Source organism: Oryx dammah, unplaced genomic scaffold, assembly GCF_014754425.2.
Source record: "Oryx dammah isolate SB20612 unplaced genomic scaffold, SCBI_Odam_1.1 HiC_scaffold_29, whole genome shotgun sequence".
Taxonomy (NCBI): domain Eukaryota; kingdom Metazoa; phylum Chordata; class Mammalia; order Artiodactyla; family Bovidae; genus Oryx; species Oryx dammah.
The window spans coordinates 68,633,444-68,656,068 of NW_024070213.1; the positions used below are offsets into that span (position 1 = coordinate 68,633,444).

The 22,625-nt window shown below is 41.6% G+C and overlaps 1 protein-coding gene and 1 non-coding gene across 4 annotated transcripts in view; both read left to right on the plus strand.

Annotated features, from left to right (window-relative positions):
- TBC1D30 (TBC1 domain family member 30) overlaps nt 1–22,625 on the plus strand; it is a 96,972-nt gene that overhangs the window by 55,197 nt on the left and 19,150 nt on the right. For all 3 annotated transcript variants that reach the window (XM_040233379.1, XM_040233381.1, XM_040233378.1), the window contains exons 7-11: nt 2,927–3,095; nt 5,397–5,565; nt 10,376–10,481; nt 20,326–20,438; nt 22,454–22,593. In XM_040233379.1, coding sequence (XP_040089313.1) covers nt 2,927–3,095; nt 5,397–5,565; nt 10,376–10,481; nt 20,326–20,438; nt 22,454–22,593 — 697 coding nt within the window. The remainder of the gene's footprint in view (nt 1–2,926; nt 3,096–5,396; nt 5,566–10,375; nt 10,482–20,325; nt 20,439–22,453; nt 22,594–22,625) is intronic.
- TRNAC-GCA lies at nt 1,913–1,985 on the plus strand. Its single transcript has one exon. It is a non-coding gene; the product is annotated as a tRNA-Cys (tRNA).

Below are 22,625 nucleotides of genomic sequence, written 5' to 3' on the forward strand. Positions count from 1 at the left end.
GGTTACAAAGAATTGGATATGACCAAGCAACAGCTTGCACGCACACTTAATTCTTTTAAGTGATGAATAGTATTCCATTTTCTGGACCTACTGGAGGACATCTTGGTTGCTTCCAAGTTTTGGTAATTATGAATAAAGCTGCTATAAAAATCCACATGCAGATTTCTATGTGGATATGTTTTCATCTCCTTTTGCTAAATACCAAGGAGTACGATTGCTGGATTGTATGATAAGAGTGTGCTTAATTTTATAAAAAACTGTTAAACTGTCTTACAGAGTGACTTTACCAGTTTGCATTCCTACCAGCAAATCTAGAGCTCTGGTTACTCAATATCCTTGCCAGCATTTGGTGTTGGCAGCTTTCTAAATTTTGGCCATTGTAATAAGTGCATAGTGGTATCTCATTGCTTTACTTTGAATTTCTCTGATGACTGTGATATGAAGCATCTTTTCATAGCTTATTTGCCATCTGCATATCTTCTTTGGTAAGGTATCTGTCAAGGTCTTTGGTCCATTTTTAAATTGGGTTGCTTGTTTTCTTATAATTATTGAGTGTTAAGAGTTCTTTGTATATTTTGAGTGACAGTTCTTTGTCAGATGTGTCTTTTCAAATATTTTCTCCCAATCTCTGGCTTATCTTCTAATCTTCTTGACAGTGTCTTTCACAGAACAGAAGTTTTAAATTTTAATAAAGTCTAGCCTACCAAGTATTTCTTTCATGGATTGTGCCTTTGGTATTTTATATAAAAAGTCATTCCCATATCCAAGGTCATCTAGGCTATATTTGTCTCCTATGAGTTTTACAGTATTGTGTTTTACATTTAGGTCCATGATCCCTTTTGAGTTACATTTTGTGGAGAGTGTAGGGTTGTTCCAGCACCATGTGTTGACGAGACTATCTTCCTTCCACTGCCATTATTTATCCTATTATTTTTTAATCTAATATTTGTTCTTTGAAATACAGGAGTAGGTGGGGCAACGTAACTGGCTCTTATGTCTTGTGTTAGACCTTGAGATGCCTTTGGACAGAGAATTTCATTGGGTTAGAAGAATTACTGTGATAATTGGATTTTTTTTTCTAGTTTTCATATAATTTTGAGGGATTATAATCTTCATAAAACCTGATAAATTCATTTATATAATTTATAAAAATCTTTCTTGGTATTACATAACTTACTCTAAATGAAAAGCACAATAATAGACTGTTACTTTAAATTTTGTCTTTGTGATCCCATCAATTCCTCTTCTTCTTACCTGTAGAGTGTGAGGTCCCTGACAGAGCCTTCTGCTCTGCTAAAAATCTGTCCTCCCCCTGAACTGGCCTGGCTCCTCAAGGACTTCCTTCCTCCACATAAGCTGAATATTTTACTTTTATTGCTAAGCTCTTATTTCTAGGGTGATGATACATTTACTGGGTAAATTCTGTCTCTGTGTAAGAAAGCTAAAGTGATTCCTGGGACTGGGTCACTCCTGTAATATAGGCTGCAGGGAGGCCTTTTTGAGAGGATATTCCCACCCTTGTTGACTTAGTCAAAACTATGACCCTGAAAGTAGAAGCTACAAGTTGAGGATGAGGGGAAAATGGGCCCTTGGCAGATCTGGGAGATAATTTTTTTAAAAAATAGTATTTTGTGAAAAAATATGAGACACCTACTTCTCCACCACTGTATAGGGCCAGCTATGATTTTGTTCTTAGTTTTGCTTTTCCTGTGTTCTGGGAAATGTGTAGGTCTTCTAGGGATGAGGGCATTAACAGAGCATTCAAGCTGACAGAGAAAGGACCAGAGATTGACATATAGAACTCAGGTGTATTTTTCTGGGTTTTTCCAGTGGTTCTTGACCATGAATAGAAAAGTTAGGATGAAAACAGTAATTTGAAGAATATGAGGCAATCTCATCTGATTTGGGGGCTTCCCTGGTGGCTCAGATGGTAAAGCGTCTGCCTGCAATGCAGGAGACCCAGGTTCAATCCCTGGGTCAGGAAGATCCGCTGGAGAAGGAAATGGCAATCCACTGCAGCACTCTTGCCTGGAAAATCCCGTGGACGGAGGAGCCTGGTAGGCTGCAGTCCATGGGGTCACAAAGAGTTGGACACGACTGAGCGACTTCACTTTCACTTTCATCTGATTTTAAAAGCACCATATGCTCAAAACAAAAATGTACCATTTGTTGCATTGTCCCAGGAGAGAAAGTGGACAAAAAGCTGACATCGATTGTTCAAAAACTCAGGTTGATGGTCAGTGAATCTTGCGATTGACTGCAGTCGGGATGTTCCATGATGGGACAGCTGTGAGTTTTCAGATTAAGGTTATGAAACTGCGCTGACATCAAGGAGCTGACCTTGAGATTTCTGCTGGATGCTGAGAAAGCTTGAGCTCCATGGCTTGTCAGAGGGAGGCTGAGGATTATATCATCACAGCTACTTCCAGGATGAACTCAGGTCTAGTGGCACAGCTAAAAATTTTAGACAGCAGCAGATGTGGGGTCAGAATGAGTTAAACCAGTGGTCCCCAGCCTTTTTTGGCAGCAGGGACTGGTTTAATGAAAAACGGTTTTTCCATGGATGGGGCTTGGGCAGAGGAGGTGGTTCAGGCCATAACATGAACAATGGGGAGCGGCAGATGAAGCTTCACTCGCTCTCCCACTGCTCACCTTGTGTGTGGCCAGATTCCCAACTGGCCAAGGGCTGGTGCCAGTCCATGGCCCTGGGGCTGGGGACCCCTGACTTAGACAGTTATGCCACCTGCTCCTTACCTTGAAGTGGAGAGGAGCCTTGAAAATCCACAACATTTGGTGCTGACACGTGTAAAGAATGGTGTGCTTTGGCTAACTGTCTTTTGCCAATTTGAATATGTTCTATGTAGGATGTGTTAGTATAGCAAGCAGTTTTTGTGAAGCAATCTTATTCTATATCTTTTTTCCTCAGATTATGATTTACCTTATTGACAAGGTACTTCCCGAAAGCTATTTTGTCAACAATCTCCGGGCACTGTCCGTGGATATGGCTGTCTTCCGAGACCTCTTGAGACTGAATCTCCCTGAATTATCTCAGCACCTGGATACTCTTCAGAAAACCGCAAACAAGGAGAGTGGAGGTAGTGATGATTCGATGCTATTTTACCTTTGAAAATAGTTTACTTTTCTGATACCACTGTACCTATGAGCCTAAACCTTGAATGGTGAAACATGTTTTCAGATATTTCACTTGGTAGGAGCTTGGTGCAGTGAAATAGATTTCTAGAGAACAAAAACAGAACTAAAAACAAAACCCAAACGGAGGGCCAGATGTTAAATCTCTAACTGGTTATGGTTAAAAAGTCAGTCAGGAGCCCAGTACTTCACCAGTACCAGCTCACCAACTATATATTGTACTCTAGGTAAAGAATCGGAGAAGGAGATGGCACCCCACTCCAGCACTCTTGCCTGGAAAATCCCATGGACGGAGGGAGCCTGGTGGGCTGCAGTCCATGGGGTCGCGAAGAGTTGGGCACGACTGAGCGACTTCACTTTCACTTTTCACTTTCATGCATTGGAGAAGGAAATGGCAACCCACTCCAGTGTTCTTGCCTGGAGAATCCCAGGGACTGGGGAGCCTGGTGGGCTGCTGTCTATGGGGTCGCACAGAGTCGGACAAGACTGAAGCGACTTAGCAGCAGCAGCAGGTAAAGAATGGTATCCGTGCCTTGCTATCAGTTAAACTGTTCTAAGTTGGCATCAAAACTATAGGAGTTCTTTAAAATTGAACTACAGGTACAGCTTGGGCAAGCCTGTGGTTTTGCTTCAACCAGTGAGGTTATGGAGAGTAGACTATGTATTTTCATAAAGTTGTAGGAGGTAAAAGTAGTCCTTTGGGCTGAGATGTTTAATGCTCCTTTTATCATTCATGTGAAGTGAAGGATATTTAGACTTCCTTGAGATAAATGGACCAGTTCTTACTGGAGAAGGGCTCTCTTGGCCTCCAGGTAGAATCTGAGCCCTGAAGGAAGGGACTGGGTTTATTGAGGTGGCTCTGTAAGTAGCTGAGTCTCTGCCGTCTAGTTGGCATCACCAGCTTCCCAGGTACCCGAGGTTGTAGTGTCATCATACCCACTGCTTGCGCTTCTCCAGATATCAAAAACACAATGTTTGCTATGTTTTCTTTAAATGGCTGTCAGTTCCTGACCCATGAATTTAAATCTGGGAAAATCTGAAAGCGTTTTGAGGACCTCATCTGTGATTAAAATACACTGGAAATTATAGTGACACACAGGTGTCTCTAAGCATTTTCTTCCAAGTAGTTTGAGTAATCTTATTTAATTTGGCTGTGCAGTATACTTGTGCACCAGTGAGAATTTCATAAAGCTTCCAGAAAGACCAGATTGGCCTTTTCCAGAGTCAGACACACTTCACTGGGCTCCACATTTGCCCAAATGCCTTGGTGACCTTAGATTCTAGCCTGTGAACAAAGATACTTCTTTGTTTGTAGGTAAGAAGGAAGAAAATGGATACAGGAGGACAGATCTTGTTTTGCTTGTACTTGGGTAAATGTACCTTCTGACTGTAATTTGGAGAAAGGATTAGTCTAGTATCTAAATTTTTATATCTCATTAAAATATATGCTTATGCAATTATAATGGGGAGTGGGAGAGGACTCTATTGTTTTAGTGAATTCGGAAACTTCAAAGTGAGCTGGACCCCAGATCTTTAAAACTGGGATCTAACTAAACTGGGATCTAACTAACTGGATTTTAACTAAAATATTTAGTTAAAAATATTTTAAAATGTCACTTTGCCTAATCTCCAAGTATTTGGGGATTTTCCAGCTTTCTTTCTGTTATTGATTTCTGGCTTAATTCCATTGTGGTCTGAGGACTATGGATAAATTAACAAGTAAACAAGTAATTGCTTATGAGCAATTTTATTTTTATCAGCATTTGAATAAAAGTAGGCTTTAGGAGGTTTTGGAAATCAGCTTTTACTTTTGAGAGGTTAAAATCCTTTCTTTTTATCCTGATTTTGATAGGGAGAGCATCCTCCTTGATTTTCAGTGCCCCGCAGTAGGTACACTCAAATTAAATTTTAGGTTAAGATTTCTGAAATGTCACAAAGAATTTGTGAAGTTCATAGTATTGCGATTTTTATTAAACACACCTATGTTCTCCCCCTACCCCCATCCAAATAAGGAAAGAATAAGAATTTAGAGAGATTAAAAAAAAGCAGCCAGGAAATATATCATAACATATTGAGTTGGCCAAAAAAAGTTCTTTTGGTTTTTCCTGTAAGATGTTATGGGAAAGCCCGAATGAACTTTTTGGCCAAGCTAGTATTTGAGTGGACTTGAGAGATTGAAAGAGGGTATTTTCATATCTTGCACACCATCAATTCTGCAGAAATGTAGAGCGTTTGTTTTATTTCAGGTGGATATGAGCCCCCACTGACAAATGTCTTCACGATGCAGTGGTTTCTGACTCTCTTCGCTACGTGTCTCCCTAACCATACAGTTTTAAAGATTTGGGATTCAGTTTTCTTTGAAGGTTCAGAAATCATCCTACGGGTGTCGCTGGCTATCTGGGCAAAGTTGGGAGAGTAAGTAATTTCCCCTTCCTGTTCTGTACTGTGGTGTGAGAGCCTTACCGCACTTTTGTTCTCCAGTGTGTAAAGCCATCAATATTTAAATGTGAGGAAAAGAGAAAGTTGTGAATGCTGTGCAATGGCTTTTGCCTTCTGAACTCTCTGTCGGCTCATCAGTGAATGCTGGGGGCAAGTGGAAGCTGTTTTAGAGAAGGGGCAGGCTGTTTCAGGCCTGGAGTTCTCCTCCTCCTCAGTGCTGGCATCCTGGCAGGCCCCCGCTGTTGGCATTTTTCCTGACTCTGGTTGGGGAGAGGGACTTAGGTGGAAGAGGAACTGAAAGACCTGGAGACAGCTGTGTGGGTTTGTTGGTTAAGACTGCAACTTGGCTTATGTTTGACTCTTTATAATTATTTTGTTGTTGTTCAGTGACTCAGTCGTGTCTGACTCTTTGTGACCCCATGGACTGCAGCATGCCAGGCTTCCCTGTCCTTCACTATCTCCTGGAGTTTGCTCAAACTCATGTCCATTGAGTCAGTGATGCTATCCAACCATCTCATCCTCTGCTGCCCGCTTCTTCTCCTGCCCTCAATTTTTCCCAGCATCAGGGTCTTTTCCAATGTGTTGGCTCTTCACATCCAAAAGTATTGGAGCTTCAACTTCAGCATCAATCCTTCCAGTAAATATTCAGGGTTGGTATTTTGTGGAATGTGATAAAATTAAACAAGATAATATGTATAAAGGTATTTAGCATGGTGCCTGGTACCTAGTCAATAGTAGAACACATGGAACTTCTTCCCTTTCATCAAGAGTTCATTCCATTTGAAATCTATTGCCACCAAACAGATTTCACTTACATTCTTGTCTAGTATCAGGGCTGAAAACACTAGGGTATTTTCACCCATCTCTAATGTATTATGACTATTACATTAATTATCTGCCTTTTGGGTAATGGGAGAGACATCAGGATGAAATTGTTACAGTTAACTGAAGATGCAGAAAATTTTTTAATGTTTCTTTCCTAGAGCTATTTTTAAATGACTTGAGTGGGTACCCATAGGCAACACGTCAGAGGACTTATAAATCACTTCCAGTGTTTTGTTTCAGAAACCTCTAAAGTAGCCTTTTTATTGATGGGAAGTTGTTTCCTGAGAGACTTGCAGCATTTTTTAATTTTGTAAGAAAAATCCACCAACTAACAATTCAGGGATTTAAAAAAAATCATTGTTGTTTGGAAGTGTTTTTAAATATCACGTAGCAATCTCCTCTGCTTTTGTTTCACTGCAGATAGCTTTTCAGTGAGGCAAATAAATTCACCTCTGGGGGATTTGTTGTGACATTTACATACCTGTTTGCTTTCTTCCGATGTCAGCCCTTTTCTGCAGTCGTGTATTTCCAACCTACTACCTCGTAAACTGTTTGAGCATTGGCAGTTTCTCTATTACCAGTATCACACTTTAGCCATTGTGATAGTTGCTGAGTAATTAGCTTATAGGATTAAAATACTACAGCACTTGACTGTATGCTGGGTTGATTCTAGTCCCCTTTTTGTTAGTTCTTAAAAGTTATGACCAACCTAGATAGCATATTGAAAAGCAGAGACATTACTTTGCCAACAAAGGTCTGTCTAGTCAAGGCTATGGTTTTTCCAGTAGTCATGTATGGATGTGAGAGTTGGACTGTGAAGAAAGCTGAGTGCCGAAGAATTGATGCTTTTGAACTGTGGTGTTGGAGAAGACTCTTGAGAGTCCCTTGGACTGCAAGGAGATCCAACCAGTCCATCCTAAAGGAGATCAGCCCTGGGTGTTCTTTGGAAGGAATGATGCTAAAGCTGAAACTCCAGTACTTTGGCCACCTCATGCGAAGAGTTGACTCACTGGAAAAAACTCTGATGCTGGGAGGGATTGGGGGCAGGAGGAAAAGGGGACGACAGAGGATGAGATGGCTGGATGGCATCACTGACTCGATGGACATGAGTTTGAGTGAAATCCAGGAGTTGGTGATGGACAGGGAGGCCTGGCGTGCTGCAATTCATGGGGTTGCAATGAGTCAGACACAACTGAGCAACTGAACTGAACTGAATTATGGGGCAGGAAGAAAAGAGGTGGTTCTTATCTACTCTACCCATTATCTATCAGAATTTATTAATGTGGTCATCCCAGGGATGTCACACTATTGAAATAATAGCTACACTTAATATCCGATAGTCACAGAGTGCTTGCAATGGACAGGCATGATTCTAAGCACTGTAGATGTAAAATTAATTCATTTAATCTTACTGTCATCCTAGGAGGTAGGTTCTATTATCATCCCCGTTTTACAGATGTCGTCACTGAGGCACAAAGAACTTAAGGAAATTGCCCCACATCACCCAGTTTGTAAGTGGAAAGACCTGATTTTGAATGTGGGTACCTTGGCTCTATTATTTGTGCTTCTAATAATGTGAATATACTGATTATAAATGGCTCCTGTTTATGAAGTTCAGGAATCTGTGAGTTAGACTGGTAGAATTTTAAGTGTTTCAGAGTTTTTGCTCATTATAATTTCACATGTTTTGAGCATTAAGTGAAAGGAAAGGCAACCAACACACAACATAAAGGACCTGCAGTCATTATGTTAAGAAGATTAAACGCATTATCTTATTATTCGATTCTCCCCACAACCCCATGAAGTAGGTAGGATTATTCTCCCTGTCTTTTCAGGTGAGAAAATTGCCCCAGGAAGGCTGACCAATTAGTTCAAGGTCCCACAGCTAGTGAGTAGAGCTGGGATTTAGCCCTGGATCTTTCTGACTCCCGGGCCTGTGGTCTTCCCCACAAACTGTCCATTGGAAAAGTCCTGAACATTATGCAGATGGTCTCTGGGCCATGTGTACCTGAGCAACATCAGGGCCTCATGTGTGCATATCCACGGGGCCCTTCCCATCACCTTGGTTCTGCAGCGTGAAATTTCCTCCTTTGCTCATACAAGGGCATTTGTGGAATGTGTAAGCTGTCGACCATCAGCACAGTCTTAGCAGCGTCTCTTTCATGTGTCCTTTCTTCTCTGACCTGACTGCCTTGGCTCCCTCCCTCATTGCCTCATGCCTGGCACAGCCCTCCATGGCCTCCCATCACACCCTACACTTGCCATGCCTCCTCTGGGGCAGCCTTGCCAACGGCATGTCTGTTCCCACACTCTCTATTAAAGGCCTTTCAGTGACTCTTGTCCTGAGAGGGCTCAGCAGGCAGATGAGGCCTTTGCGATTTGCTCTCTGCACCTCTCTACCTTCAGCTTCCCTAAGAAGATCCCCTGAAGGAGGAAATGGCAACCCACTACAGTATTCTTGCCTGGGAAATTCCATGGACTGAGGAGCCTGGCGTACTGCAGGCCATGGGGTCACAGAAGAGATGGACACGACTAGGCGACTAAACACCACCACCACCACCCTCGGCTCTCTCTGGCTGTCCCCGGCCATACAGCCACCTCCACTGTGATCTGTGGACCTACATGCATTTCCTTGGGTCGGGCCTTCTGTCTCCTGTATCCATGTGCTTGGGATGCTTTTCCTCATCAATCTGGAGAATATTTATCAAAACTCACCTTAAACATTACTTCTCTTCCTCACTCTCCACCTGGCCCCCAGTATAAACTTAACCACTTTTCAATTTATGCCCACATGCTGCTCTAAATTTTTGCATCAGCACTTCAACAGTTTATTTCATTTATTTACTTACATGATTGTGGCAATGTGATTTGAACAGAACTCTAGAGCCTGAAGTTTTCCCAGGATCACATTTTTTTGACTGGCTCTATGGAGATCCCCCAACCTTAGCATATGTCAAAGAGTATGTCTTATGATTGGTAAGGCAAATAGTTTTTCTGCTATGCAAAGAATGACATAATAGATAAAACAAATACCCAGGTCTCTGCTTTGGGTAATTCCTTTTTCTTCCCTTTCTAGAAGAAGAATTAAAGTTTCACCTGTCTCACAGGATGGCAGGTGACAGTCTTTATTTACCTGTTGAACCAAATGCAAGAAACAAGGTGTAACTGCTATGTTTAAAACGGATAACCAGCGAGGACCTACTATACAGCACATGGAACTCTGCTCAATGTTGTATGGCAGCCTGGATGGGAGGAGAGTTTGAGGGGAAAATGGATACATACATACACACATACATACATACATACATACATGGCTGGGCCCCTTCAGTGTTCACCTGAAACTATCACAACATTGTTAATCAGCTGTACCTTAATACAAAATAAGAAGTTAAAAAATATAACAGGGTGTAATCGCCAGCTAGCAGCAGTGTCCTGAGAAGGGCTGGAAAGACTTTGTGAAAATATCCTGAGGACTGATGAAATGTGCAGAGAAAGTTCTTATGTGTTTCATCTTTCATTTCTACTGTGGTTTGGTTTCAGTCTGTCAATGGTAATGCTGTTTGCAAATTGAGAGCAACAGATTCCCTCCAGGGGATAAGTGTTCTTGGGTACCCAGTTTCTTAGTTATTATTTCTGATCAGTGATGGGTTCAGATGTGTAAAAGGTGTCACGTGGAAGCAATAAAAATGCCACCGGTGGAGCTGCGCGTCAGGAGCGCGGTATAGCAAAGAGAGGGACTCACCCTGGAATGAGTACCGCTATGTTGACCTTCCCGTTTTTAAACTCTTTTCTCTGCCTACCACAGGCTGTACTGTGAGTGTAATCATAGGATTTTGACTTCGTTGATTGCTGACTTGGTTGATTTGATGGCAAGGGACAACATGTCTTGTTGTGCCTGCAGCATGTACCTGATAGCAGGGGTCTCCTAAACAATTCCTTTTTCTGTCCTTTCTTTATCTAGGCAGATAGAATGTTGTGAGACAGCAGATGAATTCTATAGCACCATGGGGCGCCTTACCCAGGAGATGCTAGAGAATGATCTTCTGGAAAGCCATGAACTCATGCAGGTGAGTGGGCAATGCCTGCCCCACTTGGCTCAGGGGACCCCAATACCTTGAGAACAAGCAGAGGAAGGAAGAAACGAATAATGGATATTTATTATGACTTTCATTAAACAATGTTATATTTCAATTATGGCTCAAATAAAGCTGGAAAGTTTTTTAAAAAACCAGAAAATGCAGTACAAAAACAAACGAAAAACCCCATCAGAGCACCACCCCCCTCACCAGCAAATCCCCAGGCGCTTATTCTGGATCTGATTCTTAGCCTTAAAGGGAGACTGGTGGGGAGAAATAATTATTTCTGGGAAGGAATTATTGAGGATCAAAAGAAGATTATTCTACTTCTCATTTTGGTTTATTTGTTTTGTCCACATTTGCAACTCATGTTTTTACATAGGAATCATAAATTTCAAAATCACCAACTTGAAGGGTTTTGTTACTTTCTGGCATGTTACTGTATCTCAGAATCATACTGGGCAGGTCATTAAAGATGGCAGTGAGTGTAGAAGAGATAGCAGATTTGTTAACACTGTGTCTTCCATTAGGCTCTATAACATGATCTTTTTCTCAGTCTTCTGGGCTTCCAGGTTCTTCCTTCGTCCTGCAAACTAACCAGCAGTGGTTCTTTTCCAAAGCTGTTGTTGGGCCTGCTTCTTTCTCTGTGGTGCCTCTCTCTCTCTTTTCTTGGTTTCAACTTTAATGTTGGGTTCCATGCCTGAATCCATTGTGGTAGCGGGGGGCCCAGTCAATGGGTTAGAAAACAGAGACTCAGGCCCTCAGTTAGGACTTGAGAAGAGGTTTTATTTCTCTCCTCATCTCCTGGCGCCTCCACCTGCTTCTTGGACCCCTCACTTTTAGCAGAAAGCTGCCCAAGTCGTTGAGAATACTGACCACCCGGTAGAATTTCCCTGAGCATTTCTATTTTTTATTTCATCTTTTCTTTGCATTCTCGTCTCTCTTTCTTCCTTCCTGTTTGACTTAGAGCAGGAAGTACGCTATCTGCTCCTGACCTCTGTGCTCTGATTCCAGCTCCTGTCACACCTCCCGAGCCGTTGCTTCCTTGCTTCTTCTCTCTTGTAGAGGGAGGTGTCTTTTATTAAATGTTATTCTCATATTCCACATATGAGATCCTTTTCAGAGGTCCCCAATCTTTTTGGCACCAGGGACAGATTTTGTAGAAAACAAGTTTTCCACAGACTGTGGTCAGGGGAGTGGTTTCAGGATGATTCAAGATTCAAGCATGTTATTAATTATGTGCTTTATTTCTAATCTAATACTGCCAGTGATCTGATGGGAGGTGCTCACTGTGGCCTGGGGATTGGGGACCTGTGCTTGACATCCTACAGAACTACCTGATTCACATGCCCCAGGTAGGACTCTGAGATCTCATCCCTTCTTCCTCACTCATGAAACTTCAATGACTACTTATCACCTGCAACACAGAGCGTGGATTTCTCAGCTCATCATCCAGTGCTCTTGACTGTCTGGCATCTACCTCTCTTTTCAGCCATGGTTCTTGTTGTTCTCTTTTATACCCTTGACCCAAGTCTAGGCAAGTCACGCTGTCTTCCATGTTCCCGGAGCTACTGGGGGATAGGCCTGCTCCACACCTTTGCTCCCTCTGTTCGGTCTCCCTCAGTCTCTTCACGTGTTTCCGGCCTGCCTCCCTGTGAAAGTGCCAGTTCATATGCCATCTCCTTCGTGAAACAGTCATCAGTCAGTTCAGTTCAGTCGCTCAGTCGTGTCCAACTCTTTGTGACCCCGTGGACTGCAGCACACCAGGCCTCCCCGCCCATCACTGACTCCCGGAGTTTACTAAAAACTTATGTCCATTGAGTCAGTGATGCCATCCAACCATCTCATCCTCTGTCATCCCCTTCTCCTCCCACCATCAATCTTGCCCAGCATCAGGGTCTTTTCAAATGAGTCAGTTCTTCGCATCAGGTGCTCAAAGTATTGGAGTTTCAACTTCAGCATCAGTCCAGTCTCTGACAGGCTCAACTAAAAGCATCTCCTTCTCTGACTCACCACATTTTCCTTGTACCACTCTTGTGAGCCTTCATCACATTCTACCTTGATTTGAGGCTGGATTTTATTTCCTCAGCAATATTATGAATTCCTGGAGGACAGGGACTGTTTTCTCATAATATGTAGCACTTTACCTTCTCCTAGAAAGAAAAAAGAAAGAAAGTGAACTTGCTCAGTTGTGTCTGACACTTTGCGATCCCATGGACTGTAGCCTGCCAGGGTCCTTTGTCGATGGGATTCTCCAGGCAAGAATACTGGAGTGGGTTGTCATTTCCTTCTCCAGGGGATCTTCCCGACCCAGGGATCGAACCTGGGTCTTCCGCACTGCAGGCAGACTTCTTACCATCTCAGCCACCAGGGAGATACTACCTTCTCCTAGTGCGGCACAGTAAATGTATTAGTTCATTAAGCAAATCGCCATTGAGAGTCTGCGACTAGTTTTCTGCCTTCTCTCTCTCTCTTTTCAAAAAGTATTTTTTTGTGTGTTTGGCTGTGCTGGTCTCAGTTGCAGCATGCACGAACTTCCTTCTTCCTTGTGGCGTATGGAGTATTTTAGTTGTGGCATGCAGGATCTTTGCTTAGTTGCAGCATGTGGGATCTAGCTCCCTGAGCAGGAATCAAACCCAGGCCTCCTGCATTGGGAGCATGGAGTCTTAGCCACTGGACCACCAGGGAAGTCCCTCTGCCTTCTCTTTCTCAAGTGTTTGCTGAATTAAACCACATCACATGATGCCCCTCCTTCCATGGTCCCTCTCCTCTAATACAGTCTGTACTTTGCAGTCAGAAGAATCGTCATCACTTACTGCTTTGGTCTTTTTATTGTTCTTCATAAAACCTTCCCATGCTTCCTTGTTATTAACAAATAAAATGCTTCAGCTAGTTTCCTAAGTCCTGTATTAACTTCTCCAAATATTAATTGAGCGCCTCTGTCTGTCAGAAGACCTCGTTGTGGAAATTCATGTCTGGTTTTACCTCTAAAGATGAACAAGGAGTAGGTCATACTCTGTGTGTGTATGTGAGTGTGTGTGTATTCAGGGGTGCATGCACATTGAGGATGTGTGCGTATGTGTTGGAGACAGTGGTGCAGATCAGAGAGGCAGTTCACGGTTGACAGAGCAGCAGCAGTCAAGGCTTTGGCTGTGGAAAACATTATAGTGTGGGAAGGAAGCTGTAGGAGTTTAGTTTGCTGATTGGAAGGACTGATGTTGAAGCTGGAGCTCCAATACTTTGGCCACCTGATGTGAAGAGCTGACTCAGTGGAAAAGACCCTGATGCTGCGAAAGATTGAGGGCAAGAGGAGAAGGGGGTGACAGAGGATGAGATGGTTGGATGGCTTCCTTGACTCAGTAGACATGAGTCTGAGCAAACTCCGGAGGAGATAGTGATGGACAGGGAAGGCTGACATGCTGCAGTCCTTGGGGTTGCAAAGAGTCGGATATGACTGAGCACTGAACAAATGTAGGGAAGGCCACAACCCATAGTAAGGAGTGTGGACTTGATCCTCCAGGTCAGTGGTTGTGAGGCTGTGCTTGCTGGAGTTCTTGGGCTTCTGCTGAACCTTTGGGAAGGGGAGAAGAAGAGCTGTGGGTCTGAGAGATTTCAGGGAGAGGAGGGAAACGGTCTTCGTTGTGTCTTATGTCGACTCCAGGGGCAACCTCATGAAGGGTGGACTTGAAGGGGGCTCTGTCAGGAGGTCGGGGCGTGAAGAAGCAAGAATGGAACAGAAGCAATACTTAGAGGGTGAAGTGGACAGGACTTGGCCATGGAAAAGGGACATGGGCTGAGGGAGAAAGAAAGGAGAGACGACAGCCCGCAGGTTTCTGGCTTAGGAAGAAGAGGGGATGTTCATGGGCGAAGATAGGTGGGTTTGCTCTCACGCTGGCTGCGTTGGAGGCATTCCGTGGTTGCCCCGCTCCTCACCTATCCAGAGCTGTTCCCCACTACTTCACAGCCAGGACCTATTGCACTGGCCGTAGCTGTCCTCACCCTGTCCTCTGTGGGCCATGTTCGTCCCCGTGACAGGGCTTGGGGTTCCTTCCAACATCCTCTCTGTGAAAATCCTTTCTGTCTACCAGATTCTACTCAGTCTCCCCCAGCTCCTCCTACCAGGCTGTTACCTAAGCCCTTGTTAATGATCCTAATAGCTCCTCCCCACTCCCTCAGCACTTAAGATTGTCAGCAATTGTCACTACTGATTTAGTGCTCATTACAAATTATTTTATATTATTTGATATTTTTTCAAATATGTTTGTGTTCTCTCCCTAATGAAGTAGCAGGCTGCTTAATGATAAGGGCCTCATATTACTGTGTATCCCCATAATGCCTGCTGCTGTGCTAAGTCGCTTCAGTCGTGTCCGACTCCTTGCGACCCCATAGACGGCAGCCCACCAGGCTCCCCCGTCCCTGGGATTCTCCAGGCAAGAACACTGGAGTGGGTTGCCATTTCCTTCTCCAGTGCGTGAAAGTGAAGTCGTTCAGTCGTGTCCGAGTCTTCGCAACCCCATGAACTGCAGCCTTCCAGGCTCCTCCGTCCATGGGATTTTCCAGGCAAGAGTACTGGAGTGGGGTGCCATCGCCTTCTCTGCCGTAATGCCTAACGTAGTGGTAAGAATCCCCCTGGCTGCTCCATGGATACACAGACATATAAAACATTAGAATTTGAGGCAGTGTTTTTCAAACTTGACTGTGTATAAGCAACATGTCAGGAATGTATTAAAAGGCAGATATTTGGCCCATGGGTAGTTGTTATGCAAGTGGTTTGAACTAACACTTATAGAAACACTGGTTTGAAAGACTCTTAAAGGCCCACTAACCTAATTCTGTCACTTAACAGAGAAGAAACTAAGACATGGAGAGTGAGCATCTCGCCATATTCTTGGGTTGTCTAGTGGCAGGCCCAGAACTGGTGGGATCCAAGCTCAACACGTGGCCTGTTGCTGCTCCTCACCACCCAACACAGGGCTTCTATCTTATTCAAAACATGTCTTTCTAAAATCTGAAATCCCTTTAGAAGAATGGGCAACATTTTATTTCACCTGAAGTTTAAATATTGTAAATGACAGATACATTGCACTTTGTCTTCTGGGAATTTCCTGTCTTAGATATCAGGAGAAAAGAAAGCCCCCTCTTTACTTTGCTTTAAGAGAATCCTAGAAGGAAAAATGTAGACTATGGCTTGATTGATTAGATTTCATTTTAGCAGCATTTCTCCTGCCGAGGAAAACATCTGGTAAAGATGAACTGAGCCTAATTTTGTACAACTTATGATTTCATGTTTTTTGTAAAACATGTTAGTGATGAAAAAGAGAAATACTATTCCTTTTCAGCAGTACCTAAATATAAAATGTCTATTTAAATGAATGTTGGTAGTTTGGGCAGTAAATAGACTAGTTGGTTTTCCTTGACATTGTAGAGTATTTTTTTTTTTTTTTACATTGTAGAGTAGTAAGGAAAGAAATGCTGAATGTCATTTCAAGTGCTCTCTTTTCTGTATTTACTCCTTAAGAAAATTAATTCAGTGGCTATGATCCAATTATGGTAGACCTTAAGTCTGTCAGCAAACTTGAAATGATGAAAAATAAAATCAGATGAAAAATGTGGACCACATACAAGATCTTTATTTTTGAGCTGAAGAGATGCAAAGATTCTCTCTGTTTGGTTTTCCCTATTTCTTTCAGTTCTAGGTGCCATGCGCCAAATTATCTACTGGGTTTGTTTTTTTTTTTTACCATAAATCTCATCACTCTTTTATATTATTAGCAATGGCCATTGAAATAAGAGATAATGTTAGAAAAAGAGATTGGGAGAATACTGATGGAATAGTTTATATGGATTTTGCTATGCCTTTTGACAAAGTCTCTCATGGATTCTTTGAGAGAAAAGTTATAGTTTTTTTTTTTTTAACTGCTCCAGGACTTTGTTGTGGCATGCAAGATTTTTTTTTTTTTTTTAAGTTGTGGCATGTGAACTCTTAGTTGCAGCATGTGGAATTTCGTTCTCCGACCAGGGATTGAACTGGGCCCCCCCCTGCATTGGAAGGACAGAGTCTTAGAAACTAGATCACTGAGAAAATCTCTCTCTATAGTTATATGTATAGTTATTATATATAGAGGGCTTCCCTGGTGGCTCAGCAGTAAAGAATCTGACTGCAATGCAGGAGACCCAGGTTTGATCCCTGGGTCGGAAAGATTCCCTGGAGGAGGGCGTGGCAACCCACTCTAGTACTGTTGCCTAGAGAATCCCATGGACAGAGGAGCCTGGCAGGCTGTAGTCCATAGTGTCGCACACAGTCAAACGTGACTGAAGCGACTAAGCAGCAGCGGCATTATATATAGAAAAGTTAGTTACATGCAGTTACTAGATGAGTTTGGAAAAACCTCACCAAAAGTGGTTGTCAGTAATTTACAGTTACCTGAGGGGAGCTTTCATGTGCCATGAGACTGTTCCCTTTTTCTATCAGTGATGAAATGGAGATCATGTGGATGTGAATGCCTGTCCAATAGAAGGATACTATTTGATTATTAGTGCTGTCAAAAATGAAACTGTCTGCCTTGCAAAATTGTGTGGGCCCATAACTGGAAGCGTTCAAGCAGCACCCTTATGATCAAATGTTGAGGGTGCTTTAAAGGGTGCCCTTGTGTGGGAGGGAGGTTGAATCAAATTATGTTTAAGTTCCTTTTTAACCTTAAGATACTATTTGTGTACTATACTTTGGCTCTAAGATAATTAGTAAAATGCCTTTCTTGAAATCGGTTGTAAATCTCTGATTTACACAGTTGGGTACCGGGAGCGTCTCAGGTACCCTGAGGACTGTGGTGGTATGTCATGTTCCTTCATTGGATAAATATGTCTGCTGACAAGTGAGACCTTTATGTAAGTGTGTGAATACATGCGGAATACTATAAGGACATTTCTTTCAGAAACACTGATCTATACTTGAAAGGGCTAACTAAAAGTAAATTATAGAGGAAGGAAGAGCAGGAAAAGAACATGAATCCCGGTGGAGCCAGTATTCTTTTTGGTTCAATGTCTTTAGCTGAGTGGTCCTTGAAGGAGCTTGGTAAGACCCCAGACCATTTACTCTGGGGCAGAATGGGACAGAGTAGGGCCAAAATATACTCCTCTTTCTTTTCTTACACACTTCTTCATGAGTCTGGGCCAAGGAGTTTTCTGATAACTTTTAATAAAATTAGCAGAAATAAAAGGTGACTCTTCAGCTAGACATCTCACTGATTGTCTCCAATGAGACATCTTCCTTCATTTGTAGAGAATTTTGAAATTCCTAACATTAGTAATTTCATCTTTTTTAATAGTGAAATTTATTTTTAATTGAAGGATATTTGCTCTACAATACTGCATTGGTTTCTGCCACACATCAGCGTGAATCAGCCATAGGTATACCTGTATCCATCCCTCTTGAACCTCCCTCCCAGTAATTCCATCTTTTAAACTTGAATCCTAATGATATGGGTTTGTTTATTGAGATGTGATTGACATATAACATATTAGTTTTAGGTGTATAACCTAATGATTTGGTATTTATATATATTGTGAAATGATCACAAAAGTCCAGTCAACATCCATCACCGTGCATAATTAAGACTTTTAAAAAATATTTATTTGTTTATTTTGCTGCACCAGATCTAAGTTGCAGCATGTGGTGTCTAGTTTCCTGACCATGGATCAAACCTCTACTGGCATTCTGTACTGTCAGTAAAGCAGCTTTTTGGGCACTGAACTGATGGCAGCTTTTGTGGCATCAAAGAGAGTGTACTCTGACCATGTTATTAATGAAATCATATGAAGTATTTCAGGATACAGAATGTATTAAAATAATATGACAAAACTTACACGCCCATGACCCAGTTTAAGAAATAAAACATTAACAACACAGGTGAACATCCTCATGTACTCCTCTCTGATCCTGCTTCTCTCGGAGGCAACCACCATCCTTCACTTTTTCATGATGAGTTTCATGCCTTCACTTTTCAGATGAAAAGGAGGCACAGAAAGGTTGGGAACCAGCATAATCTCACCTTCCGGACTAATGGGAGCCATGGGGTGCCTTCTGCTTCTTTCCAGGGGTAAACAGTTCACTGTTAGTACATTTGTGCTGCTTCTCAGCCATTTTGGTACATGGATCTTCCTGGACTTAGGATGGGGTTGCACGCAGATAAACTCTTCATACACTGAAAATGCAATACACCTGACCTACCAAACATCACAGTTCATCCTAGCCTGCCTTAAACATGCTCAGGACACTTATGTTAACCTATACTTGGGCAACATCATCTGACATGGAGCCTATTTTATAATGGAAAGTTGAATAACCCATATAATTTATTGAATGCTGAACTACAAGTGAAAAACAGAACAGTTGTCTGGGTCCAGAATGGTTGTAAATGTATTGTTTGTTTCCCCTCGTGATTGCTTGGCGGATGGGGAGCTCGATTGCCTAGTGTCATGAGAGAGGATCTATGGCACATTGTAAGCCCAGGAAAAGATCCAAATCCAGAATTCAAAGAAGGGTTTCTACTGAATGCATATCACTTTTGCACCACCATAAAGAGGAAAAATCATTTAAGCTGAACTCTTGTGAGTCAGCCACTGTCTGTAATCAAGTATGCATGAGATAAGGTGATTTAGAGAGGACTTCTGTGGTCTTGATATACTTTGTAACTTTGCACAGTAAGCAATGGAGAATCACAGGAATTGTAGCCAGCACTTCTGTGTTTGGAGTCTTGGGATGTTACACTAAGGTATAAGTGGATACCACGAAGTTCAGAGACAGTCAGATGTGCAGGCTGTTTAGAATCGAGATTTCAGGGGACTGTTCCAGTGGCGGCTCTGAGCTGTGGGGTGAGACTGCAGTGCTGGGAAGCCCCTTTTAGAGCCTTCCTTTTTCTTCCTGTGCAGAGATGAGACATTTCCTAAACCTTCTGAACTGAAGAATACTACTTTAAAATATTTTCCTTGAAAAATGTCATCAGGACACTGAATGGCTTCCTGGAAGAAATGAAAGTTCAGGTGACTAATATGCAACTTCTGATGAATCAGAGCCCAAAAGATTGAAGAAATATGTTTGGAGCAATTAAGTTTTTATCACATTAAGAGAACAAACAAGATGGTTTTCTTCTCACTGGTAGAATGATAGATCCTCTTAAAATTCTGGAGGAAGCACAGGTGCTTTTCCCATTTTTATTTATAGATTTTTTAACAGCCTATGCTTTACACCCATGTCACTTCTTTCTTTTTTTTTCTTTAAAAATAACAGTTAACAATTTTCGCCTAGAACTCATTCACAGACATTTGAAAAGGTGGTATCTTTAGAGGAAGCTTGCAGGCGATCATGAGATCGTCCCCCAGATTTAATTTTATCTGGAAGGCTGACATTTAATGTCTATAAAGATCATCAAGGAAAGCTTTGGAAAATGAGCAGTACATATAAAGAAGATTGATGGGTTCTCTGGGAAAGAAGTAATAGGGAGCTATGGATTTCTGAATTAACCCATCTATCAAAGGAGAAGGGGGGTGTCAGACTGTCCCCATTTCTCCCGCTCCACCCCTACCCTGCGTTCACCAGCTGAGTGCCCAGTCGCAGCTGGATTGATTTGAGAACTCACTATTGTTTCATTTTTTAATTTTTTAAAAATTCTTCTGTCTTTCTCTAAGACAATATCAAGTGGACTCTCTCCATCAGCTGTGTAGGGAGCAGTCTCTACCTCTTCACACCCAAATCATAGAACTTTCATGTCTTCACAGGATTGATAAAGTTATTTAAGAACATGATTTCAGACATGGTGTTTTTGTTCTTGTTTTCCAGACTGTTTATTCTATGGCTCCATTCCCCTTTCCACAACTGGCAGAGTTGAGGGAAAAATACACTTACAACATTACACCGTTCCCTGCCACAGTTAAGCCCACCTCAGTTTCTGGGTAAGGTTTTTTTTTCCCTTGTTATTTTCATGATGAAAGACTTAATATTTTGTTATTTATATTTATTAAACCTCAGACATACATTCAAAATAGCTTAGTGCTTAAAATCTGAATATCTCTTTTCCAAAGGTTTTGATTTAAATTCAGGAGGAAGATTTTTGAAAGTGTTACTTTTTGAAGAAGGTTGGGACATAAACTGAAAGGGTATTTAGCAACCCTACAACTTACTTAAAAATATCAAATAATAAAAATTTCAGTAATTTAAAAAGTGTAGAATTGGTGCCTAAAGAGACAGATGAGCTAATTTAAAATACTATGGTGACCAGAAATTGACAAATATATGTACATAGGAATTTATATTATGAAAATGTACATCACAGTGAAAAGATATACTATTTGGTAAGTGGTGCTGGGCCTATGAGACTCAATCTGGAAAGAAATAAAATAGGAGTCATACTTTATACCACACATCAGGATAAATTCCATATAGATGAGAGAGTTAAATGGAAAAAAATGAAATAATACAATAAGCAGCAGAAAATATGGAAGAATGTCTTTACTTCTTTGTAATTGGGAAGGTGTTAATAACTGACTCAAAATTAAAAAAATAAAGGTAAAAATTAAGCACTTTAAAAATAATTTTCTGCTTGACTAAAACCAAACAGAGCCAAAAAAAAAAAAAAAAACCTCCATAAGCAGACAAAAAAATACTTGTGGAAAAATATTTGTAACTGATTTCTCTTGTGTATAAAGTTCTTAGAAGTCCATAAGAAAATGACCACTGAAAATGATGAAAGGAGGGGAATAGGCAGTTTACATAAAAGGCAGCATCACTTAGACTTGGGGAAACGCAAACTGAGATTGTGAGATTAAAGTGAGATTGAGATTCTGTTTTTTCACCTATCAGATTGACAAAACTTTAAAAGGTCGGTGTGCTCTCTGTCGATAAGGCTATAGGGAAACAGACACTCTTACACTTTGCTGATGAGAGGTTAATTACCATAGGATTTGGGGCAGGCAGTTTGACAGTATTTCCCCAGATTTTAATGCACATATCCTTTGATCCAGCAATTCTACCTTTCTGATTTATCCCACAAATATATTTGTACACATGCAAAACACAGTGTGTATAAGGTTATTTGGACTTCCTTGGTGGCTCAGATGGTAAAGCATCTGCCTGCAATGCAGGAGACCTGGGTTCGATCCCTGGGTTGGGAAGATCCCCTGGAGGAGGGAATGGAACCCACTCCAGTATTCTTGCCTGGAGAATTCCATGTACTGAGAGGAGCCTGGTGGGCTACAGTGCCTGGGGTTGCAGAGTTGGACACGACTGAGCGACTAACATATAAGGTTATTAACTGCAGTGATGTTTGTAATAGAATAATATTGGAAACCACTCAAATGTACATCATTAATAGCCTAGTCTGTAACATGGGCTATATAGATTCAGTACAGTACAGGCATACATATGATTATGTATACATGCAGTAGAGTGCAGCCGTTAGAAAGATGAGGAGGAAGCTCTGTGTGTGAATACAGAGACTTTTTTCAGTTGAATAAAAGCAAGGTGCAGAAGAGTGTACTCATATGTAGTATGCTAATACTTATGAAAAAGAGGAGAAAAATAAGACTAGTCATATTTGCTTATTTACCTGATAACAAAGCTGAAGAATACATCAGAAATGAGTAACAGTGATCGCCTATGGGAATTAGGTGAGGCAAGAACCAGGCAGAAGTTGGACAAGGATGGGAGATGGACTTTATATTGGGTTGGCCAAAAGGTTTGGGTTTTCCTGTAACATCTTGCAGAAAAACCAAATGAACTTTTTGACTAACCTAATATATATATACAATAACTATATAGATATATTAAAATGTGTATTATAAATATAGTTATATAAATGTGTTATATAAATTATAGCATATATGTATGTCATTTAAATCATGTAAGTATGTTACTTTAAAGTAATACCGCTATTTTTTTGAATATCGCTTTTTCTTTTATGATTTCTAAGACGACATGGTAAGGTCAGAGACAGCGATGAAGAGAATGACCCAGATGATGAAGATGTTATTGCTAATGCAGTGGGGTGTCTCGGACCTTTCAGTGGACTCCTGGCACCTGAACTGCAGAAGTACCAGAAGCAAGCTAAAGGTAAAGAGGAGGCCTCTGTTAGATAATCACAG